The following is a 17,668-nucleotide window of genomic DNA, read 5'->3' as shown; positions in this document are numbered from 1 at the left end:
AAATACCATTGCAAGACCCTACACGGAGCAATTACTCACCAGGGAGACCACGAGATTGGGTAGGTCGCTTCATGGTATTCTAAGCATCGGTCATAGCAGCCGTTCTCCGCTGCATAATCCCCGGACATGCACTGCTTGAAACTGTGGGGTGAAGTAGTCCATTCCAGAGTACCAGATAGGCCTTCGATGATCACTAGAGGTAATATTTCGTCACGGTGGTACTCGTCAGGCGAAATCCTTTCCTTCCGGTCGGTCAAAAGAAAACCATTAAGAAGAGCTCTGAAGAAGTTTGAAATTCTTCAGATATCTCAATCTAAGCAGATGTTTCGTGCACATGCTCCGGGGCATCAAGATCAAACTTGTCCGAGGGGATAATAGTCCGTTAATTCTATAGCAATAAAGAATGAATCCACCATCGACCACCAGTATCGTTAATATTTGTCGAGCACATAATTTCAACGGACAATTATCATCTTTCCAAATTCCTAGGATCAGTCTGGCACAATAAAAATCCAACATTTTCCCTGTGAGTAAATAGGGCGTGCTGATAATGGACGGCGATCTGACAGCGGTGCTATGTGATCCCATCACAGCAAACTCCATTTTACACTACAACAAAGTCGTCGATGCATTTGAACGCATCTCTGTATGCCGTCCTACGGACGCATCGGTGGATGCCCAAATGCCATTGAATGAGTTGAGTTAGTAGTGACACATTGGTACTTGTGTTGTTGTCCTTCTTGATCACGAAGCTTCGCAAACCGAAAACCGTCGAACTCGTCTAGACTGTGCCAATTTTTAGGATCTCTGGCTATTAACGAGGCTGATACGGCATAGTGAGATCCATTTGGTAAATGAAGCCCATTTTTCAGCGTGAAGCTCTTTCTGTTAGTGATTTGTCTGTCGAAAGTAACTTTGCTGCATTAGCAACCATCTACGCAACAGAAAGTGGGATGATGCTTACTATGGGCGGCAGAGTTCAATCTCTGTAGCTCTTTGAGAAAGCTGTCGAGCTTATTGAGCTTGCTCATTGCCTTCTCATCAAGAATCCTGAATGTTTCTTCCCAGATCTGATTAACCTCTTCACGCAAAGGTTTCAAATACACGGGCCTCGCAACCAAGTCATATATGAGATTGATGGTGGCAATACTCGATGCGTGAATCGCAGACTTACCAAGTATTAGGTGGGTTTTCGCCTGCTGTTCCAGGGTTAATGGTGGCTTCATCTCTTAGCCGTATTCCATTATCCATTGTATCATGTCTCTTAGTTTGGTTGAGCCATCTTTAGACTGCTGTTTCATGCGTTCTTTGAGAATCGGTGTTAGATGTCGCATAGCATACTTTTTAAATGAGTGGATATTGTTCACCTTGTCCAATAAAACGAGCTTAATAGCAGGATTCCGGAGGTAGTAAGGAAGCTTTTTGACTTGCTCGCCTCCTCTGAAGAGGTCAATAGTAAAATCGATATTTGATTGAACCCAATGCTCATCACGATTCAGCTGGGATCCGACAAAAATACGTCCAGAAATCAACGACACTATGCGCAAGGCTTTAGAGTGGATATTGATTGGTGTCCAATATGTATCTCAGTCAGCCAGATTCCCGGAACATGCTTCTACTATAGAATTAGTACCTTCGCACGGCGGAAGTTCTGTCCTCAAAATATATTCAATCTCATCACAAATGTCTGGCATGACAGTGGCTGTGCAGTACGTGAATAAATCACTCTCGGACGGAAGAGGAAGGAATGTTAGTGTACCAAGCTTTGGGGTTAGTTAGGTACGAACTGTGTGTGGAATCTCTGGTCTGATCAAATCGACCCAGAGTTTACCACCCACCACTCCCTATTCAAGTATGTAAGCAGCGATGAAACAATCCCAGGAGACGACACCACAACTTAGACATACCTTGGCAAGGGCAGTATTATCTGCGAATGAGTCGTGAACGTCTTTCAAATCCTCCACGCACTCATCAGGAATCACAGTGAGGTAACCTTCAGGTGTCCAAAGCTGGTAGCTTTTTTCACGATGCTATAGATTGTTCCTGTTAGTCAAAAAGCTAGCCTTAGGATTCTGTACCAGTTCCGTCTATGCGACGGTCTCGGAGTTTTCTCACCTTCTCACGACCCAGTTTCATCTAGTGCACCATGTTCGCGATGTAACTATTCTCAGCCGCCGCATAATCACTTCCTTGGAGATTGAGCACAGGCAAGTCAACAAGCTTGGTTTTTCTCGCCCGTTCTCTGATTGCATATGAGAGTATTTCTGCAGTGCAAGTCAAGATTATACCTACAGCGGTCAGATTGCGTAGCCATTCTAGTGTTGACCAAGTAGCCACGGTTGCTATGTTCTCAAGCATGGTGGTGGCTGAGGAAGAGGATTGAGAGAGTCCGGGATGGTAAAAATGATGCCCTTCAGTGACGAACAGGTGTTGAAAACTCGAGCATCAATTTCACTTGAAGCATTTATTGCCTCATGTATTCGCATGAAGCGCATTCACTTGTAAGTAGTATGCACTGGTAGACGCTATTAGACACTGGGCATGGCTGCGTAAGCAATTTGCTTCGACATTATCTTAAGCTTACGTAGCAGTCGTGTGATTCTATTATTACTCTTGATGATGGCTATTATAAGAAAATAATTGACTGGATGAACTTCTTACTTATAATTGCTGGCTCTAGTTGAGCAGGGTCCATCCGAAGCGTGCGCTGGAGCCCTGAGTCCGACGTTACTTCCACTCTGTAGGATGGCCGATCAGGCCCGTCGCGAACTTCAGAGATCATTGAGTCAGTTCCTGCTGCAATCAGATCTTTAGATGGCCAAGGATAGCTGCGTGACCACGCACATAACCATTCACTGGAGCTGGACGAAAGCCACATGCGTACCTGGTCGCGGCTTAACCCAAGTCAGCGAGGCAGAGAACTCACACCGCTAAGGGTTCGTTGATCAGAGAAAGAATAAACGGAGGTAATTGACACGGAAAATGATAACAACTTTTCCACGTTGTCTCGCAGCTCCAGCCATGACCACGCTCCAGACTCCATGCTTTGGGCAGCGCCAAAAGAGCTCTTAGGGCGCCTGGACATCCGCTTTTTCCCAATTATTTAGTGAGATGGACCAGGTGTCTGGACTTGGCCTCCATACGCAGCCCGAGGAAAGGCTGACTAGCCCACCACGACAGTTTGCCCAATAGCTCGATATTCCGTGTATGTGCGCGTGAGAATGAAGCCTGATTCCTGGAATATAATGATGGTGATACATTAAATCTGGAAAATCTGGGAGTTGGGTATTGGTGAATAAATAAACCATTCGACATGGCTACAAAGTACATTATCAAGAATATCACCGTCATTTCGGTCGATGATGAGATTGGAAACGTGCGCAATTGCGACGTGCTCATAGATGATGGAGCCATTTCAGCGGTTGGCTCTGGACTCACTCATTCCACAGACCACACCATCATCGACGGTACAAATGCCATTGTATCACCTGGCTTCTTCGATACCCATCGTCATACTTGGCAGTGTCAGCTCAAATCTGTCGCTACAGACTTTGCGTTGAGCGATTACGTTTTGGCTCTGAGGCACATCAATGGAGCATCATACATTGCTCACGACGCATATATTGGAAATCTATGTGGGGCACTAGAATCCATCGACAACGGAACGACATATTTGGTGGACCACTCTCAATCTATGAACTCGTCAGAGCATGCCGATGCCGCAGTGAAAGGCCTGCTAGATTCGAAAATACGAGGAGTTTTCCGCTATGCTCTTTATCCCAATCCTGCATGGGAGGGCTCCTGCATGGACAAAGAGCGGGAAGTGAAAACACCAAATTGGAGACTTAATGATGCACACCGCATCCGGGAAACATACTTCAAATCAACTGAACCTGAAGATATCTTGAGATTCGGCTTTGCGTCTTCAGAGCCTAATGCCACCCAAATCGATAAACTTGTCAGCGAAAATGAATTTAGTCGGTCCATCGGCGCGGCAGTTATTGGCGCCCATATCAGTTTTAGAAAGAGGAATCCTGGAAATTGTATCGTTAGGCAGCATGATTAGCGAGGACTCTTGGGGAAAGACATGGTCCTGAGCCACTGCAACACTCTTAAAGGTGATGAACTGGAGGCAGTCTAGGGAAATAGCGTCGGTACCTCGAGCACGCCAGATACAGAGTTTCAAATGGGTATGTATTTTCCCATCGCGTTCAAAGCGAAAGATCGCGGGGCAGCGGCATCGCTCGGCGTAGACGTCTGCTGTAGTACGCCGGCCGACATTTTTCAGAAAATGCGACTCTTGATCCAACCGCAACGGCACCTTGAGCATGAGAAAGGAGCAGGCCCGCCAATGAGCGTCTCTCGCAGATGCGCGGAGGTTCTTGAGATAGCGACCATGCATGGTGCTAAAGTAGTTGGGTTAGAAAAAGTTGGGAGTATTACCACGGGGAAAAAAGCAGACCTTGTGATTACAAGATGCGAGTCAACTCGTTTGCTACCTGCACATAGCCCCTGTTGGGACGTTGGTTCTTTAAGAGAATGGCTCGGATGTCGATACGGTCTTCCTCAACGGCGAGATCGTTAAAACAGGTGGTAGGTTGAACGTGGATTGGCCACAAATTAGGAAGGAGCTTCGGCTGTCAACCGAGTCCATCATACAAACATCGAGAAAAGTGCCGATGGAGGAATGGAAGCCGTACATAGCGAGATGATTAAACGTTATAACTGTTCAAGGGACCTATCAATGTAGATATGGTGGACGAAGGGGTATCAGGAGGCGAACCGACAGGCTTAGCGAGGTGGTCGCAATGTGCCCGCAGGGGTGAAGCATTAAGTAAGGAGAGAGTTGACCGATTGGTTAATTTCGTAGGAAAATACACCTTTCGGGACGCCACCGATGCATTCTTCTATATAGTTACTTAGTGTCTAATTAAACGCCAACCTCGGGGCTCGCTAAAGGTGTCAGGGTCTCCTTGGCCCTTCTATTTCGTGGGGTTGGCATCTTGATATGACCGGGCGCTGGGGCTGGAAAAAACCAACACAATCAGTCCTCATAACATTCCTGGCTTGCCTGTCACTTCACAGGCTTCTGCCTCCTAATATTTGCCTACTAGTCGATATTCAAATCGCAAGCTATCCATGCCGGACATTTTTAACCAGGCGACAATACCAAACTCATGTTGATGACGGTCGGCTGACCGCGGAAAGCCTGTAGTACCTACAAGGCCCCAGAAGGTACCAAAACTAGTCCTCACTTACGTTCTTTACCGAACACCATTCCTGGCTAACGGATCTAAGATTCGCTGTTCTAGCGAGCGGCCCTTTACAAGCGCTGTGTGAGGCTAAATCATCCATGCGCCTATAACAGCAGCCGCCCATCGGCAGCCGCACAGAAGGGGGCCAGACGTATAGGCAGGGGCACCGGCGTTGTCGCTGAGCAGCGCTCTTCTCCAGTGGCCCCGAGCGCTGATGCAGTCGAAAGGCTCCTCGACAGTAACTTGAATTCTGGATTGGGTACTGGGAATCATGGCTCAGGCCCCGTCTCCCCTGGATTCGAGAACCCACAAGAAGTGCACTACCTCGGCATTCCATCAACCTTGGTGTCAATGCTCGTCGAGCTGTACTATAAAAATGTCTATAACGACAGTCTCCTCCTACACAAAAGGCTGTTTTTGGGGACTCTAGCTTCAGGGACTACATGCCCACATATGGTTCTGAGCGTTTGCGCATAGGCGGCGAAGTATGTTGACATGGCATCTTTGATAGTGTGAGAACCCAGCTGACTGTGGTGGCAATAGTAACGGCAAGGCCACTTTAAAGACGATGGTTTCATGATTGAGTGAGCTCAGAGGGCTGGAAAACGCGCATTTAAAGATGTTGAGAAGCCCCTCGAAGAGAATATCGTGACATTTTACAACCTAGCGCCTTTTTGGCACAGTAGGGGTTCATAGCGTATTGGCCATCTTCACAAAGCTATAGTTTTCTGGTCTACCATACTCTTCAAATTATAACGTGGCATAGGAACTGCATGCAGTCTGCTTCAAATCATTAGACCCGGCTCCCGAAAAATTTCAGACAGAAAACTGGTTAGGTGCAGAAATTTGTCGCCGCCACTTTTAGGCCTGCTATCTGATGCACTGCCAAAACTCTGAAAGACTGTCGTTATTCGAGTATGGAGTAGATATGTTAACAATGCCCTTGCCTTGGAGCGAGGAAGAGTTCAAAGCTTGGGGGGGCCCTTAATCGGTATAGGTCTCCTTACAGTCCGACTCCAGTAATGGAGGAGTTTTCTCCGAACTGATCAGAGTGTTGACGATATGCTAACAGCCTCCACAATAGTCCTCCGCGGCGTCTATGTTAACACTGCTTACACAGGTCTTCTATACTTCAATTAGTCAAATCTTCAGAATTGAATTTTAAAGAGAGAATGGTGGAAATCTATGCATTTGATGAGAAACTTGCATATTAGTAGCACCACCTCTATCTTGATTTCAAGTTGACACCTTCGAATCTTTTCGTGGTACCCCACGATGTATTGCTAAAAGTTCTTTTGATGAACACCGTTTACCATCAGTCCTTTTGCGCTCTCCACGGCTCAATAGTGCCGCTGTTTTGCGGAATCCCAGGGGACAATTGCTGGCCTTCGGCGCGGCAATCCTCGACCCAGGGTGCTTCCGATCATACCTACGATATATCTACATTGATCCAATCAGTGCTTCTAGCGTATCCAAGGCTTGGCGCTCTTTCCAACTTCGTCGCTTACTCCGCTTACTGTGGGTGTGCAATTCAAATTCTGTTCATGTGGTGCATGAATGAGACAATTAAGGAGCGTGTGAACGCAAATGTAAAAGCGAATGTCAGAGTTATACATGTTCTGGCGCCTCATTGGAAATTCGCCGAGATATTGGTCTGAGCCCTTCATCAACAATACAGCTCTTGCGGAACGTGCTTCACACAGAAAATTCACGTTTGTTACCTATATAGCGTCCATCGAAAGGGGCCAGACCATTCTCGAGGACGAACCTAAGAACATTAATATCAGCCACCCGACAGATCTAAAATCATCGCCAGCAACGTAAGAGGCACAATTCTTGGATCTAATGCAATTCTACGGTCCAAAGAAACTGGTCATTTAAAGCCGGGGGAAGAGAAGAAAAGTTTAGGGGTTGCTGTGCCCAATTCGAGCACTCTCGAAGGTATGAAATATTAATAGCTAATTTCCTTATCCTCTCTATGGCCATCAAGCTGATCAGGTATCTGAAAGATCTAGTAGCAATCAATCACGATCTTCAGGACTCGAGTGAGATTGGTGGCTCCCGTCCATACTCGGGGGAGGCCTGCTCCACTGGATTCACGCGAATAAATGTAATCCCAGGGCCAAGAAAAACTACAAGAGGATTGTTAAAGGCTACCAAACTCACCAGAGGCAAGCCAATTCGCGGGCCAACAGATTATGGACACGCAAGTACAGGATGTAATTGATCCGTTCTTTGATCCTGAAATGTTTAACTGGTTTCCTAATGGAGAGATGGCTGATTTCTCCCACTTTGACACGAGCCCATTGAGCCTTGATTATTTCGACTTCGAGCTTCATGAGTGGGATACTGGCAGCGAAATCACCTGGATAGGAGTTTGGGTGAAGCTGTTGTCCAGGAGCGAACACTTTAGCGACGGATTTACAAGCCTCCACAACTTCTTGTCTAAATTTTCCGCCTGGCAAACACCGTCTCTAAACACCAACATAAATTTATTCTGGCTGCCTGTGATGGACACTACACATCCACCAGAGTCGTCCGGCATAATCACTCCCTGTCGTTGCCGCTGCTAGGAAAAGCATCGTAGCCCACGCCGAGATCCTCCTTGAACCTTTCTCCTTCAACAACAAGAGGCTTACAATCTTGCAGCACAAAAAGCATTCTGGCCCATTCGGTTTCACTTGCATTCTTCCAGGCGTGCATGGTAGCGCGCTGGACCGCCAAATCGCCAGGCAGCATGAGTCTCCGCCCCATCGTCTAGCACCATGATCACTTTACCCTCCAACACGACACCATAGTCAAGGCTCTGTGTGCGGTGCATCATCATCTTGTCATGAGGCACGAAGTCTACGCACCGGCACGCAGTGCCTTTCGCTTTGACAATTCCTAGCTCTCCTGAAGAGGCTAGCTTTTCATGTTCCTCGATATCAATATTATCGTTGAGGTCTGCAGGAAAATTAGATGTCGTGTATCCAAGCTTGACAAACGTTCGATTACCAAGGTACACTAGTTCCGGATCCTTGTTTGAAGTGTGGACTTTGGCTTTGCCTGCTTCATTATGTGAAGTAATGTGTACCACGGAAATTCGCAGGGGCGACTGTTCTGGATCGTTGTCGTTCGCTGACGTGCTGGAATATTTATATGCAGTCAATTAGGAATAGCTAGGATGTGTAGTAGTAATGTACTTTGGATAATTTTCAGATGGAAACTATGCTGCTTTCCATATGAACAGATGATTTCAAAATATAGGAAGGAGAGAAAGGAGTGACACAGCAACTGCCTCGTCATAGCGACTTATCTAGCGTGCCACGAACTGGATAGCATCTTGACATGGGGACAACTTTTGCGGGCACTTGACCCAAAATGTTCGATTATCTATTCTGCCCGACCATTCTTGAGCCGAGGAGTGATACAGTTGTCAAATTGTTGCGAATCGTAGACTTACATGACCTCTAGGTCTACGAGGCTTGTGTGACTTGTTCCAAACACACAGACTCCAAGCTGTGCGGATTGGTCTGAGTGCTCATGATCATACTAGGATGTCAAGAACGTTATACTATCATTCAGTATTGTACATATTTCTCTTCTTTCACATCAACCATGGTCAGCTTATCTGCTAATATAGAAGGACTCATGGGTAACGTAATAGGTAATAGCAACGTAGTAGTCACTAGTCTGAGCAACCACAATACTGGCCTGGTTTCAAGGCTGTTATCTCTACAAACGTAGAGCACTCAGTGCTATTTGCTTTCAGAAACGAAGGGGTTTCATCGGTAATTTAAATTGGTTCTAACAAAAGGAGACAGGTCAACTTGAGACCATCCCAGTTCAATAATCGAACCAGCTTGCTCTTTAAGTCCATAGTATTCCTCGTTAAACAATCTTACAGCTGGACAAGTACTCGGATTTCGGAAACTGGATGTGAGGAGCAGACGCAGCTAATGCTTAAGCCGCCTCCTTCACTGGTATGGTCGAGCTTTACCGAAAGGTCCCTTTCCTGTGCCGTTGTTGTACTTTGAATCTTGGTGGTTGCCCCTTGATAGCTCTCCGACAATCTGCGCAAGCCACCTTGGCGCACCCTGGACATTCAAATGCGAACTTTGTAGTTGTGATCTTGCATCTACTACACTTGTGACCACCCTCAATTTGAGCCCAGAAGTCTCGATGGTTGCAAGCGGAAGAGGTGATAGGGAAGGAGGACGAGTCGATCGAGGTGCCTCGGCAAAACCTTGTCCTCATTTCCGCATCTTCCTCCATTCTCTTTGCCGCTGCTGCAGCTTGCATGGCTCTTCTGGCTTCAGCCTCTTTGCGAACATGTTCCTCTTGCTGTCTCTTGATTTGTTCTTCTCTCCGAATCCTGGCCATCTCAGCTGCTCTCATGGATTGTTGATACTCTCGGCGAATTCTCTCATCCTCAGCTCTTCTGAGCTCCTGGGCGGCTTGTGCCGCTCTCATTTCAGCTTGTCTCATTCTCACCCGTTCTTCTTCACGTTTTTGCATCCAAATGGCCAGCTCAACTTTCTTGATCTCATCGTTAATGCTCTGGAGGATGGTCTCCGAGCTCTTGACCTTGAAGTCTTGCCTCTCGAATATCCTCTCTTTAATGTTATGAGCGGCTCTTCTATCCACTTGCTGACGTTCCTTTTCCAATCTTTGCTCTGGTGTTTCTCGCGTGCTTACCGACACGAATGAAGCCATATACGCCCACCAACCGTTCTTGCTAGCTTTCTCTCTCTCTGTTCGGGCCTCCTCATCTTGTAGTAATCTTAAGTCTCGGCGGATTTGGCTAAGCTCCCGCCGTTCATTGAACAGTTCACCTTCTTTGCGAAGTCTCGTTGTGTTTAATCGTTCTAACTTTATTTCATTTTCGCTTTTCGTATCCGATGATTTGGCTGGTTGGCAAGGAACATGATGAGTAGTGCTATCTCCATTTTGCGACATGCGCTGGATCGATGGATACCGGATGTCATAGGCTCGACGGGTCTCGGGGTCGCATAAGGCTGAGTATGCTTCCTGGAGCTGACAACTTCGTCAATTCGCGATCGATGGTTGACATTGTGAGCACTTACTAGCTGAAACTCGACCGTTGCGCTGGGATTTGTAGGGTTCTTATCGGGATGGCGGGCTTTTGCAAGGCGTTTATAGCTGGATTTGATGCTGATCAAGTTTGCTGACTGCGAAATCTCCAAGATGTAGTAATAATCCTCCGTGGTTTCAGAAGGCGCCATTACTTATCCCAAAAATTTGTAGCTTCCAGTTGACCAACAGTGTCGTTGTGGGAGACCTTGTTCTTGAGCAGAGATCCGATATATCAATAGGACTAGCCTTCCATCTGGAGGTTTAGTTGTTATTTTCAGGAAGACGAAGATATTTCAAACTGTTCATTGCATACTGCAACCCCGCAATCAAAGATTGGGGTCTCATTCGTTGACTGCGGAGGAACAGCTGATTGAAATTTCGTGGCGTGTTGTGATTGGCAAGCTTGTCGAGAGCATATGTAGATATCTGCAAGGCTGGGGGCTGCAGGCAAAACACGGTTTTGGTTACGCTGGACTAGATACCTATCATAACGACCGGCCGAGGCTTCTCGTTACGCTGCTGGGCCAAGGTGTTAAGAGATTGAATTTACCAGTCGAAACCAGCATCAGTACATCGCCATCCACGCGTTTTTAATATTGCGTGCTAGCAACTCAATTAGATGGTTAGATCAAGCTCAGCCTTGTATCTCGTACGCTGTAGGCCATATCTCTTGCTACCCAGTTAGTCAGAGAGCAAACTCACGGCCCGAAGGCATACGCTGAATCCCTCGCACCATGGGTCGATTAGGTGTGCGATCCTAGCATATTAGTCGGTTAGTCGCAGGGCGTTTCTCAACCATTCTCCGCAGCTCCCACTTCGTTCAATCACTTGATATCTCATGGCCCCGCTCGATTTTCATTCTGGCGCTGTTGTGGGGGGCCGAAGTCCGTGATGCGGAGGGCACTGGTAGAGTACGCAGTTAATCATTGAGAACCCAAGTCTCGGGTGGCTCTTGTTAATGACTCCGATCAAGTTCCATCAACCTCTGAATACGGCTTGCCGTCCACTATATATACTCCAATTTTTTTAAAAACGCCACTGTGTACCATCCTCCCAGATAGTGGTGCAGGAGCCCGTGGATCGGTGATATATATCGAAGCCACCCTCAGGGTGTACACAGTATGAATTTGCGGTTAGAATACTATGTCTTCCACTTTAGTTGCTTATCACCTCTACCGAATGTAATAAATCCTCGCCAGCATGATTGACAATATGCCCATCGGCAATCCTGCTGTCCTGGTGCAGAAACACACACCGAAGTTCCAATGAACGCCCCGAGGGCGAACGACCATAGAAGTAGGAATACTAGGAGGACAGCCATTGCATGAGGGCTCTTCTGCCCCAGGATAGAGCCAACGATGCCAATCTAGTAGAAATGAAAGTCATCGAGGGCCACTCCTCCAATACATTTTCGGATCAATAATTGGTGAGATTACCAGCGGTACCGAGCAAACCACCAGCACCAACAGCAGCAAGGCGGCCCCGACTTGGATTGTCCCACATCGGCCGAGGTATGTTCCGACCAAGCTAGTCATGACTCCAGCGAGAGTAATGAATATGAGTGTCAATGAAACCAAGGCCTGCCGAAGAGCAGCCTGTCGACAACATTCTGTGATCTTCCAGGTCACAGGGTCTGTTGGAGGAGCGCAATGACCAAAGGGCTTCGGTAAGCTTCCATCCGGAGCACAGTACCGCCGTAAGCAGATATGTCGTCAGTTTGGTGAAGCCCGTAGTAGATATTCTTTCCACGACATGCCCAGGTCAAACTTGAAAACCCAGCCGATCAAGCCAATGAAGAGACAGGGTACAGCCATTCGTGTGGGGACTTTTTGACGAACTGTTTCCTGGTCGCCAATGGCTTCCTCGTGAGCCAATTCCATCGATCGTTCCTTGGAGCTTGTTTGCTCGTTCATTTTGTCCTTTTTCGAACGTTAAGACACTTCCTTGTGTGAGTAAAAAAAAAGGAGTGAAACTTCGATATAACCGCAGACGTGAGTTTTTAAAGCATATATTTTCAGAATCCTGCGGGTCAATGTCATCGGATGGGTGGGCTGTCACTTGACTCACCGGTCCACATAAATTAATTGCCAATACATGGACTCATAACAATAAAAATACTGGCTGCTAAGGTATTTAGCACCCTCGCTGAAGTATGGGTCCCTGTAAGACTTGAAGCTGCCCCGTATTCCTTGCATATCTGGGTTGGTATTGTGCGTAGAGGACGACTCGAGCGCATGACAAAGATAGCTGAGAAAAGAAACGGCCTAGCTGCCAATCGAAATTCCTGTTCAGGACCATCGATGAATGTTGGCAAAGTTTGTGGTTCCACCAATGTTCATTGCATTTAGAGGATGCTAATACGTGTCACGGCAAATGTGGGCAGAAGTATTTGCTGCTTTTCTTATGGGCACTCCATAAACCATGGCTAGAGAAAAAAATGACTTCCACCAGAGTGTTCGGTGGGACCGTTGATTGCTATGGATTGGCTTCTTCATCGGGACCGAGTATTGTCTCTCTCTCTCTGATTGAACCTCCGCAGAATCCCAGATCAAATTACAAGTTTCAAGTTGGTCCCACGTACTCGAGGCATGGCGCTGGCCCTAAATACCAGGATGCTAATCATCAAGCGTCTAACATCTGATGTTCAGAAGTAAGATGGGGGAGGTCGCACTCCTGATTGCCGTTAGTTGTCCTGGAGTTAATTTCGCACCAGCCATTGGAGGCCACTAGTTAGTGCTCCTGTTGAGATGCTTGTGGCATCCTCGGGATGCTTCAGGAATTGTGTACGGCATCCAAGGCTTGACTTTTGATCACGGGCTAGGCGCACCGAACATGTAGTTCCATCTCAGTGATTGTCAATTAAAGCCAAGACACAGCCGTTGGCGAAAACCCACAACTTCTCACCAGCCCGGACAGTCTATGGGTTGGAGTCTTCGTATTAGTAGAGATGTGTCAGCTGAGAAGCCAGTCGGGGCTAAGAGGTAGATTTCAATCTAGTCCGGAATTGGCAATGATGGCTGACACCCACAAGTAATAGTATTTTCAACGCTACCATTCTAGATAAGAAAGTCGCCGTTGAGACCGCACGTAAGGAAAATGATGAGCTTTTCCAGCAGTGTCGGACTGGCCCACATGCCCATCGTTTCCGTGCCTTCGGATGCGTGCCTACGCAGGATCCTGACGCTGCCGTAATTGAAGCAGAACGCTGCATCCGCGAGCTATGTTGTATGGGAATCTTGATCAATGGATACACGAATGTGGGTAAATATAACGATGGTAATGTAGTTCGGTACTTGGATGAGCCTCAATGCGAACTTCCTGGGTGAGGTTAGAAGAACTTAGTGTTCCATTGTGTCTTCACCCTCGGATTCCGTCTCCAAATCCAACCAGAGCTTGCATAGAGACACTACGCATCTGTGGAGAGGACCGAACTATGCGGAGCGTGGGCTACCCCTACGAAGACTATGATGAGATAGGGACATGATTTGATTCACTAGAACTGAGTTCAAAGGGCAAAGTTTGGATGGGAAAACGATAAAATCCTCCTGAGAATTTGATAATCCACAGATGGGGAACCTGTTTTTATCACAAGCGAAACCAAAGATATGTGCTCGACTTCTATGATAAGTTACCTGGAGGGCACGGTCAATCGGTGATAGGTTGGGGATTTCGGTTTTCCGGGTCTCCATGGCAGGTCCCCTACAATTAGTCGCGATTGTCTTTGTCTTTCCCGGTAATCATACTGCTCAATCGATGCTTATCATCAGGACAAGTTGAATGAAATGATTATCCTCAGTCGTTACATGCCACCATGAATATTCAAGCTTCGTCGACGTCTGCTTAAATATGGTCATCCTGCCTTGCAAACCACTCTGTGCGCTAACTCATAGCTTATCTCTGTCTTCATGCAGGCATCCGTTTGAGTCAATATCGCCTTCACAAGTCGAACCTTGGACATCTACCTAAAGACCGAGAATATTCGGTCGCGGTATATGTGGCTTGAGTACCTCGACTATCTCGGCCCAAGTTTGCCGTTGGAGACTTTTTCCTTCCATGCTTGTTACGAGTTCACCCTTCCTGCCAGAATTGTTAGGGAAATTCTGATGTATAGAAGCTAGATCAAATAGTACCTGAAAAAGACATCGTGAGACCAGAATTCACCTTGGGAATCTGCTCCTAGGGTAGCCCCGCTGACTATTGTCCTGCTTCCCTGCTCTGCTGATCGGGCAAACAAGTGTTGAAAAATCCCATTGATTACTTTCATGGGGGCCGAGAAGTCTCGGCCAATGTTCGTTCGACACATGCCTGGGCATACAGTCGTAATAATGACGTTGGGACTGGAAAATTTCGTCGAGTATGACCTCACAATGCCCTCCATCGTATACATGAGAAGCAATTTGGTGACTTGGTAATGAGTTTGGAAGTTAAAGAATGCTTCGGAGTTTACCAAGTCAAGAATGCCTGATTTGTTGCTGGAGATGAATGTATTGGGTTTTACCATGCTGTGACCATCACTGCCAACGAACTCAATGTGGGATGGTCCGCCTGACTCCTGGGATGCTTCGTGTAACAATGGAAGAAGAAGGATTGCTAGAAGAGCGGTAGACAAGACGTTGACCTGTAACGTCATTTCGTAGCCATTAGGGCTCAGGTTGTACGCTGGCACTGCCACTCCAGCATTGAGAACAGCGACATCGATCCGCGGTTCGTGTTTTGAAAGTTGGTCTCTTAAGTCCTTCACCGATGCGAATGTGCTCATATTGAGCTCGTATAAATGAATCTTGCTGGCGTCATAGTTGGCGCGTCTGCAAATTTGGGCCTTGGCATCTTCACCCCGACTCAAAGATCGTACAGCGAGCAGTAGTCGAGCAGCATCGAGCGAGGCAAATTTGACTGCCGCTTCAAGACCAAGACCAACATTTGCCCCGGTGATAAGGACTGTTTTACCTGAGAAAGAGGTTTGTGGATCTGCGGGTGGATGACGAGCTGCCCACCAGAGAAGGGGAAGACCGTGTGTATCCGGAGGTTTGATGGCCATGCTTCCGTGATAAGTGTTTATGTGGTAGGCTAGACTTTGCAAATCGGGCTCCCATGAACAGGATTGAAGGGCAGCGGGATGGCCCTTTTTAAAAGTCAACACCATGGGTACTAGTAGTTTGATAGAGTGACCCACTTTGAGAAACCCTCCGATGCCGTATCTGACTCCGTCGCAGGTAGAAGGAGTTATCGGCCGAGCGATACCTTATTCTCTCATTTCGCGCTCCTTATGTCGATTGCTTGTTTTATCCCGGCCAGGATTTGCCTTAGTGGTGCACTTTCGCCCCTTTGTTCTTGCAGCGGCGGTTGTTCATTGGATTCCTCCTCTAGCATTGAATGCAGAGTATTTGCAATCTTTACAGGGTCAAAAATGCTATTCCCACCACTAGACTTAGCGTTGGGTATGCCAAATTTAGCTTCAATCCTCGCTAACATGTCTTCGCTAACATGAAGCAAGATCTGTACTTGCAGGTCGAGTCGTGGCTCAAGTTTAAAGCCTCCTAGATTCATCCCAGGAAATAGTTGGAAATTGGCCGTTGGTGAGCCAAGTAAGAACGGAAGGGAATCATAAATGCATGAAAATATCGTGCGGTAGATTCGGACAAGACACACATAGCACGACGCCAGTGTGAACATCGTGGGGGCGTTGCAACGGGCTCTATCGTCCCTTTTCGTGGTGGCGTCAGACCCATTCTCGCCTGAAGGCTGGGTTGATGTGTTTGAGACTGGTTGAAAACACTCGAGGATATTGAGTAACGCGGTCGAGCTGTCCAACATATGTCCAATAAGGTAATTATAGGCCTGATGAGATTCAGATCCAGGGGTTGCTGAACGCGTGCACTTATCTGCTGTACCACAGGATTTTACTGCTTCAAGGTCGATCAAAATCTTTGTCTGCAATTCGCCGAGCCTTCTCATCAGCTCCACATTTTTGTCCGATAGAAGACTATCAGTCGTGTTTGCTTGCTGCTCAGCCACGTGCCGGCTCATTGCTGTTAGACTTTCACCATGAGAAGCTGAACCGAATTCAAAAATTTCTGTCCAGGTAGTGTCAAAGGCAGAGGGCGAACGAAACAGATGCATGTCAATCATTGGATCTTGAAGCATAGCATGATTGTCTAGAATGCCCTCTCGAGTTGTCGGTGGTGGAGTTGGAAATGTTGGCAAGGCTTGTTGAGCTCCCAGGTGCAAAGTTTCCGATGAGTAGTAGACCTGTTCACTCGCCTTCTGCTCATTTTGCACGTATAGGTGGGCCGGGCGACCAGATTTCAGCGCCGCACTGGTCACACACTCGCTTTTCGCTTTCAAGCAGCGGCGACATTGTCCTTCTTCAGCGAAGCGCTCGCATCGTAACTTATGGCTTCGGCACCGATTGCATGCCGAGCGGCGGTTCCCTGTGTCATCAAAAGGCCGAAAGGCATGCATATTGAGAAGGCCAAACCAACAGGCCAAAGATCTGGTATCGATAGGCCAGCCGAGGAGTTAACTTGTGGCTACCACAGATATCACGTGCGGAGCCAAAGGCAGTGGCTTAGCTCTGCCGTGTCTCAATAGTTACCAACTCACTGCAGGTTGAGTCGTTGTCCGAGAACCATTACAACGATGAGAAAGAAAAAGGGTCGAGCAAGTCGTCCTTGATTCGTTCGGATATTTGATGGAGTCTTATCCACCGAAGTGTCGGAAATGCGCTTGGTGTCCGAAGCTGACAAATATTCATCCGAATCCCATGATCACCAGAGATGCCAAGTTGTCAGCTCCCCTTTTCTTGCTTGAGCCTCATCTTGGGTGAAGTGGACCGGAGCTTTGAGGACCGCGGACTCGCCTTATCGCGCTGAGTCTAATTCCAAGGAATGCAGCAGATTGAGGCCAACCATGTACTCATCTCAACATCAGAGGTACTGTTAGTCTCAAGTGTCTACACACCCGCCACACCATCAAAGCATCCGAATGGTCAGACCCTCAAGCCGCTCAGCGATCCTAACTGTCGCCTCATTTACGTCCCAGACTTTGCTCGAGGAATTGGTTGGGTTCGGGTTATTCTGAAAAACTTCCTCTTCGATTTCTTGCAAGTTCCTTAGGAAGACCGGCGGGCAGACTACAATGCTTGCCAAATTGGCCGAACAATTCGCATCCCACGTTGGAACTTGCAAGCAGTCCTCTTGTGAGCGGTAGCAACTATGTGTGAGAGCTATGAGCGGTTCGAGCGAGTTTCTTATGATGTTCTGCTATATGTCGGCGGCTGGTTAGGTTGTGTTGGACTGCCCCACGGCGTCCGTGTGTACTCTCAATCATTGCCA

The 17,668-nt window shown here is 47.4% G+C and overlaps 6 protein-coding genes across 6 annotated transcripts; 1 reads left to right on the top strand and 5 right to left on the bottom strand.

Annotated features, from left to right (window-relative positions):
• Positions 1 to 674: 674 nt before the first annotated feature.
• Positions 675 to 1,544, bottom strand: A1O9_06614 (uncharacterized protein; the record flags this gene model as incomplete). Its single annotated transcript, XM_013405824.1, has 2 exons — positions 965 to 1,544; positions 675 to 913 (listed from the first exon to the last, which is right to left on the bottom strand). Coding segments are annotated over exons 1-2 (501 nt in total), but the record flags the coding sequence as incomplete, so codon positions are not given.
• Positions 1,545 to 3,313: 1,769 nt separating this feature from the next.
• On the top strand, positions 3,314 to 4,066 carry A1O9_06613 (uncharacterized protein; the record flags this gene model as incomplete). Its single annotated transcript, XM_013405823.1, has 1 exon — positions 3,314 to 4,066. The coding sequence occupies one exon, from the start codon at positions 3,314 to 3,316 to the stop codon at positions 4,064 to 4,066; it is 753 nt and encodes a 250-aa protein (XP_013261277.1).
• A 3,742-nt stretch (positions 4,067 to 7,808) lies between these two features.
• A1O9_06612 (uncharacterized protein) lies at positions 7,809 to 8,391 on the bottom strand (the record flags this gene model as incomplete). Its single annotated transcript, XM_013405822.1, has 1 exon — positions 7,809 to 8,391. A coding segment is annotated over one exon (459 nt), but the record flags the coding sequence as incomplete, so codon positions are not given.
• Positions 8,392 to 9,233: 842 nt separating this feature from the next.
• A1O9_06611 (uncharacterized protein) lies at positions 9,234 to 10,483 on the bottom strand (the record flags this gene model as incomplete). The annotated part of the gene is made up of 2 exons (XM_013405821.1): positions 9,234 to 10,274; positions 10,325 to 10,483. 2 exons carry the CDS (start codon positions 10,481 to 10,483, stop codon positions 9,234 to 9,236), a joined length of 1,200 nt encoding a protein of 399 aa, XP_013261275.1.
• Positions 10,484 to 14,448: 3,965 nt separating this feature from the next.
• A1O9_06610 (uncharacterized protein) lies at positions 14,449 to 15,372 on the bottom strand (the record flags this gene model as incomplete). The annotated part of the gene is made up of 1 exon (XM_013405820.1): positions 14,449 to 15,372. The coding sequence occupies one exon, from the start codon at positions 15,370 to 15,372 to the stop codon at positions 14,449 to 14,451; it is 924 nt and encodes a 307-aa protein (XP_013261274.1).
• Positions 15,373 to 15,584: 212 nt separating this feature from the next.
• Positions 15,585 to 16,796, bottom strand: A1O9_06609 (uncharacterized protein; the record flags this gene model as incomplete). The annotated part of the gene is made up of 1 exon (XM_013405819.1): positions 15,585 to 16,796. The coding sequence occupies one exon, from the start codon at positions 16,794 to 16,796 to the stop codon at positions 15,585 to 15,587; it is 1,212 nt and encodes a 403-aa protein (XP_013261273.1).
• Positions 16,797 to 17,668: the final 872 nt, after the last annotated feature.

Source organism: Exophiala aquamarina (assembly GCF_000709125.1).
Source record: "Exophiala aquamarina CBS 119918 chromosome Unknown aczIA-supercont1.4, whole genome shotgun sequence".
Lineage (NCBI taxonomy): Eukaryota > Fungi > Ascomycota > Eurotiomycetes > Chaetothyriales > Herpotrichiellaceae > Exophiala > Exophiala aquamarina.
Note: the sequence above shows the minus strand (reverse complement) of the source record. Positions and strands in the feature narration are given on the sequence as shown.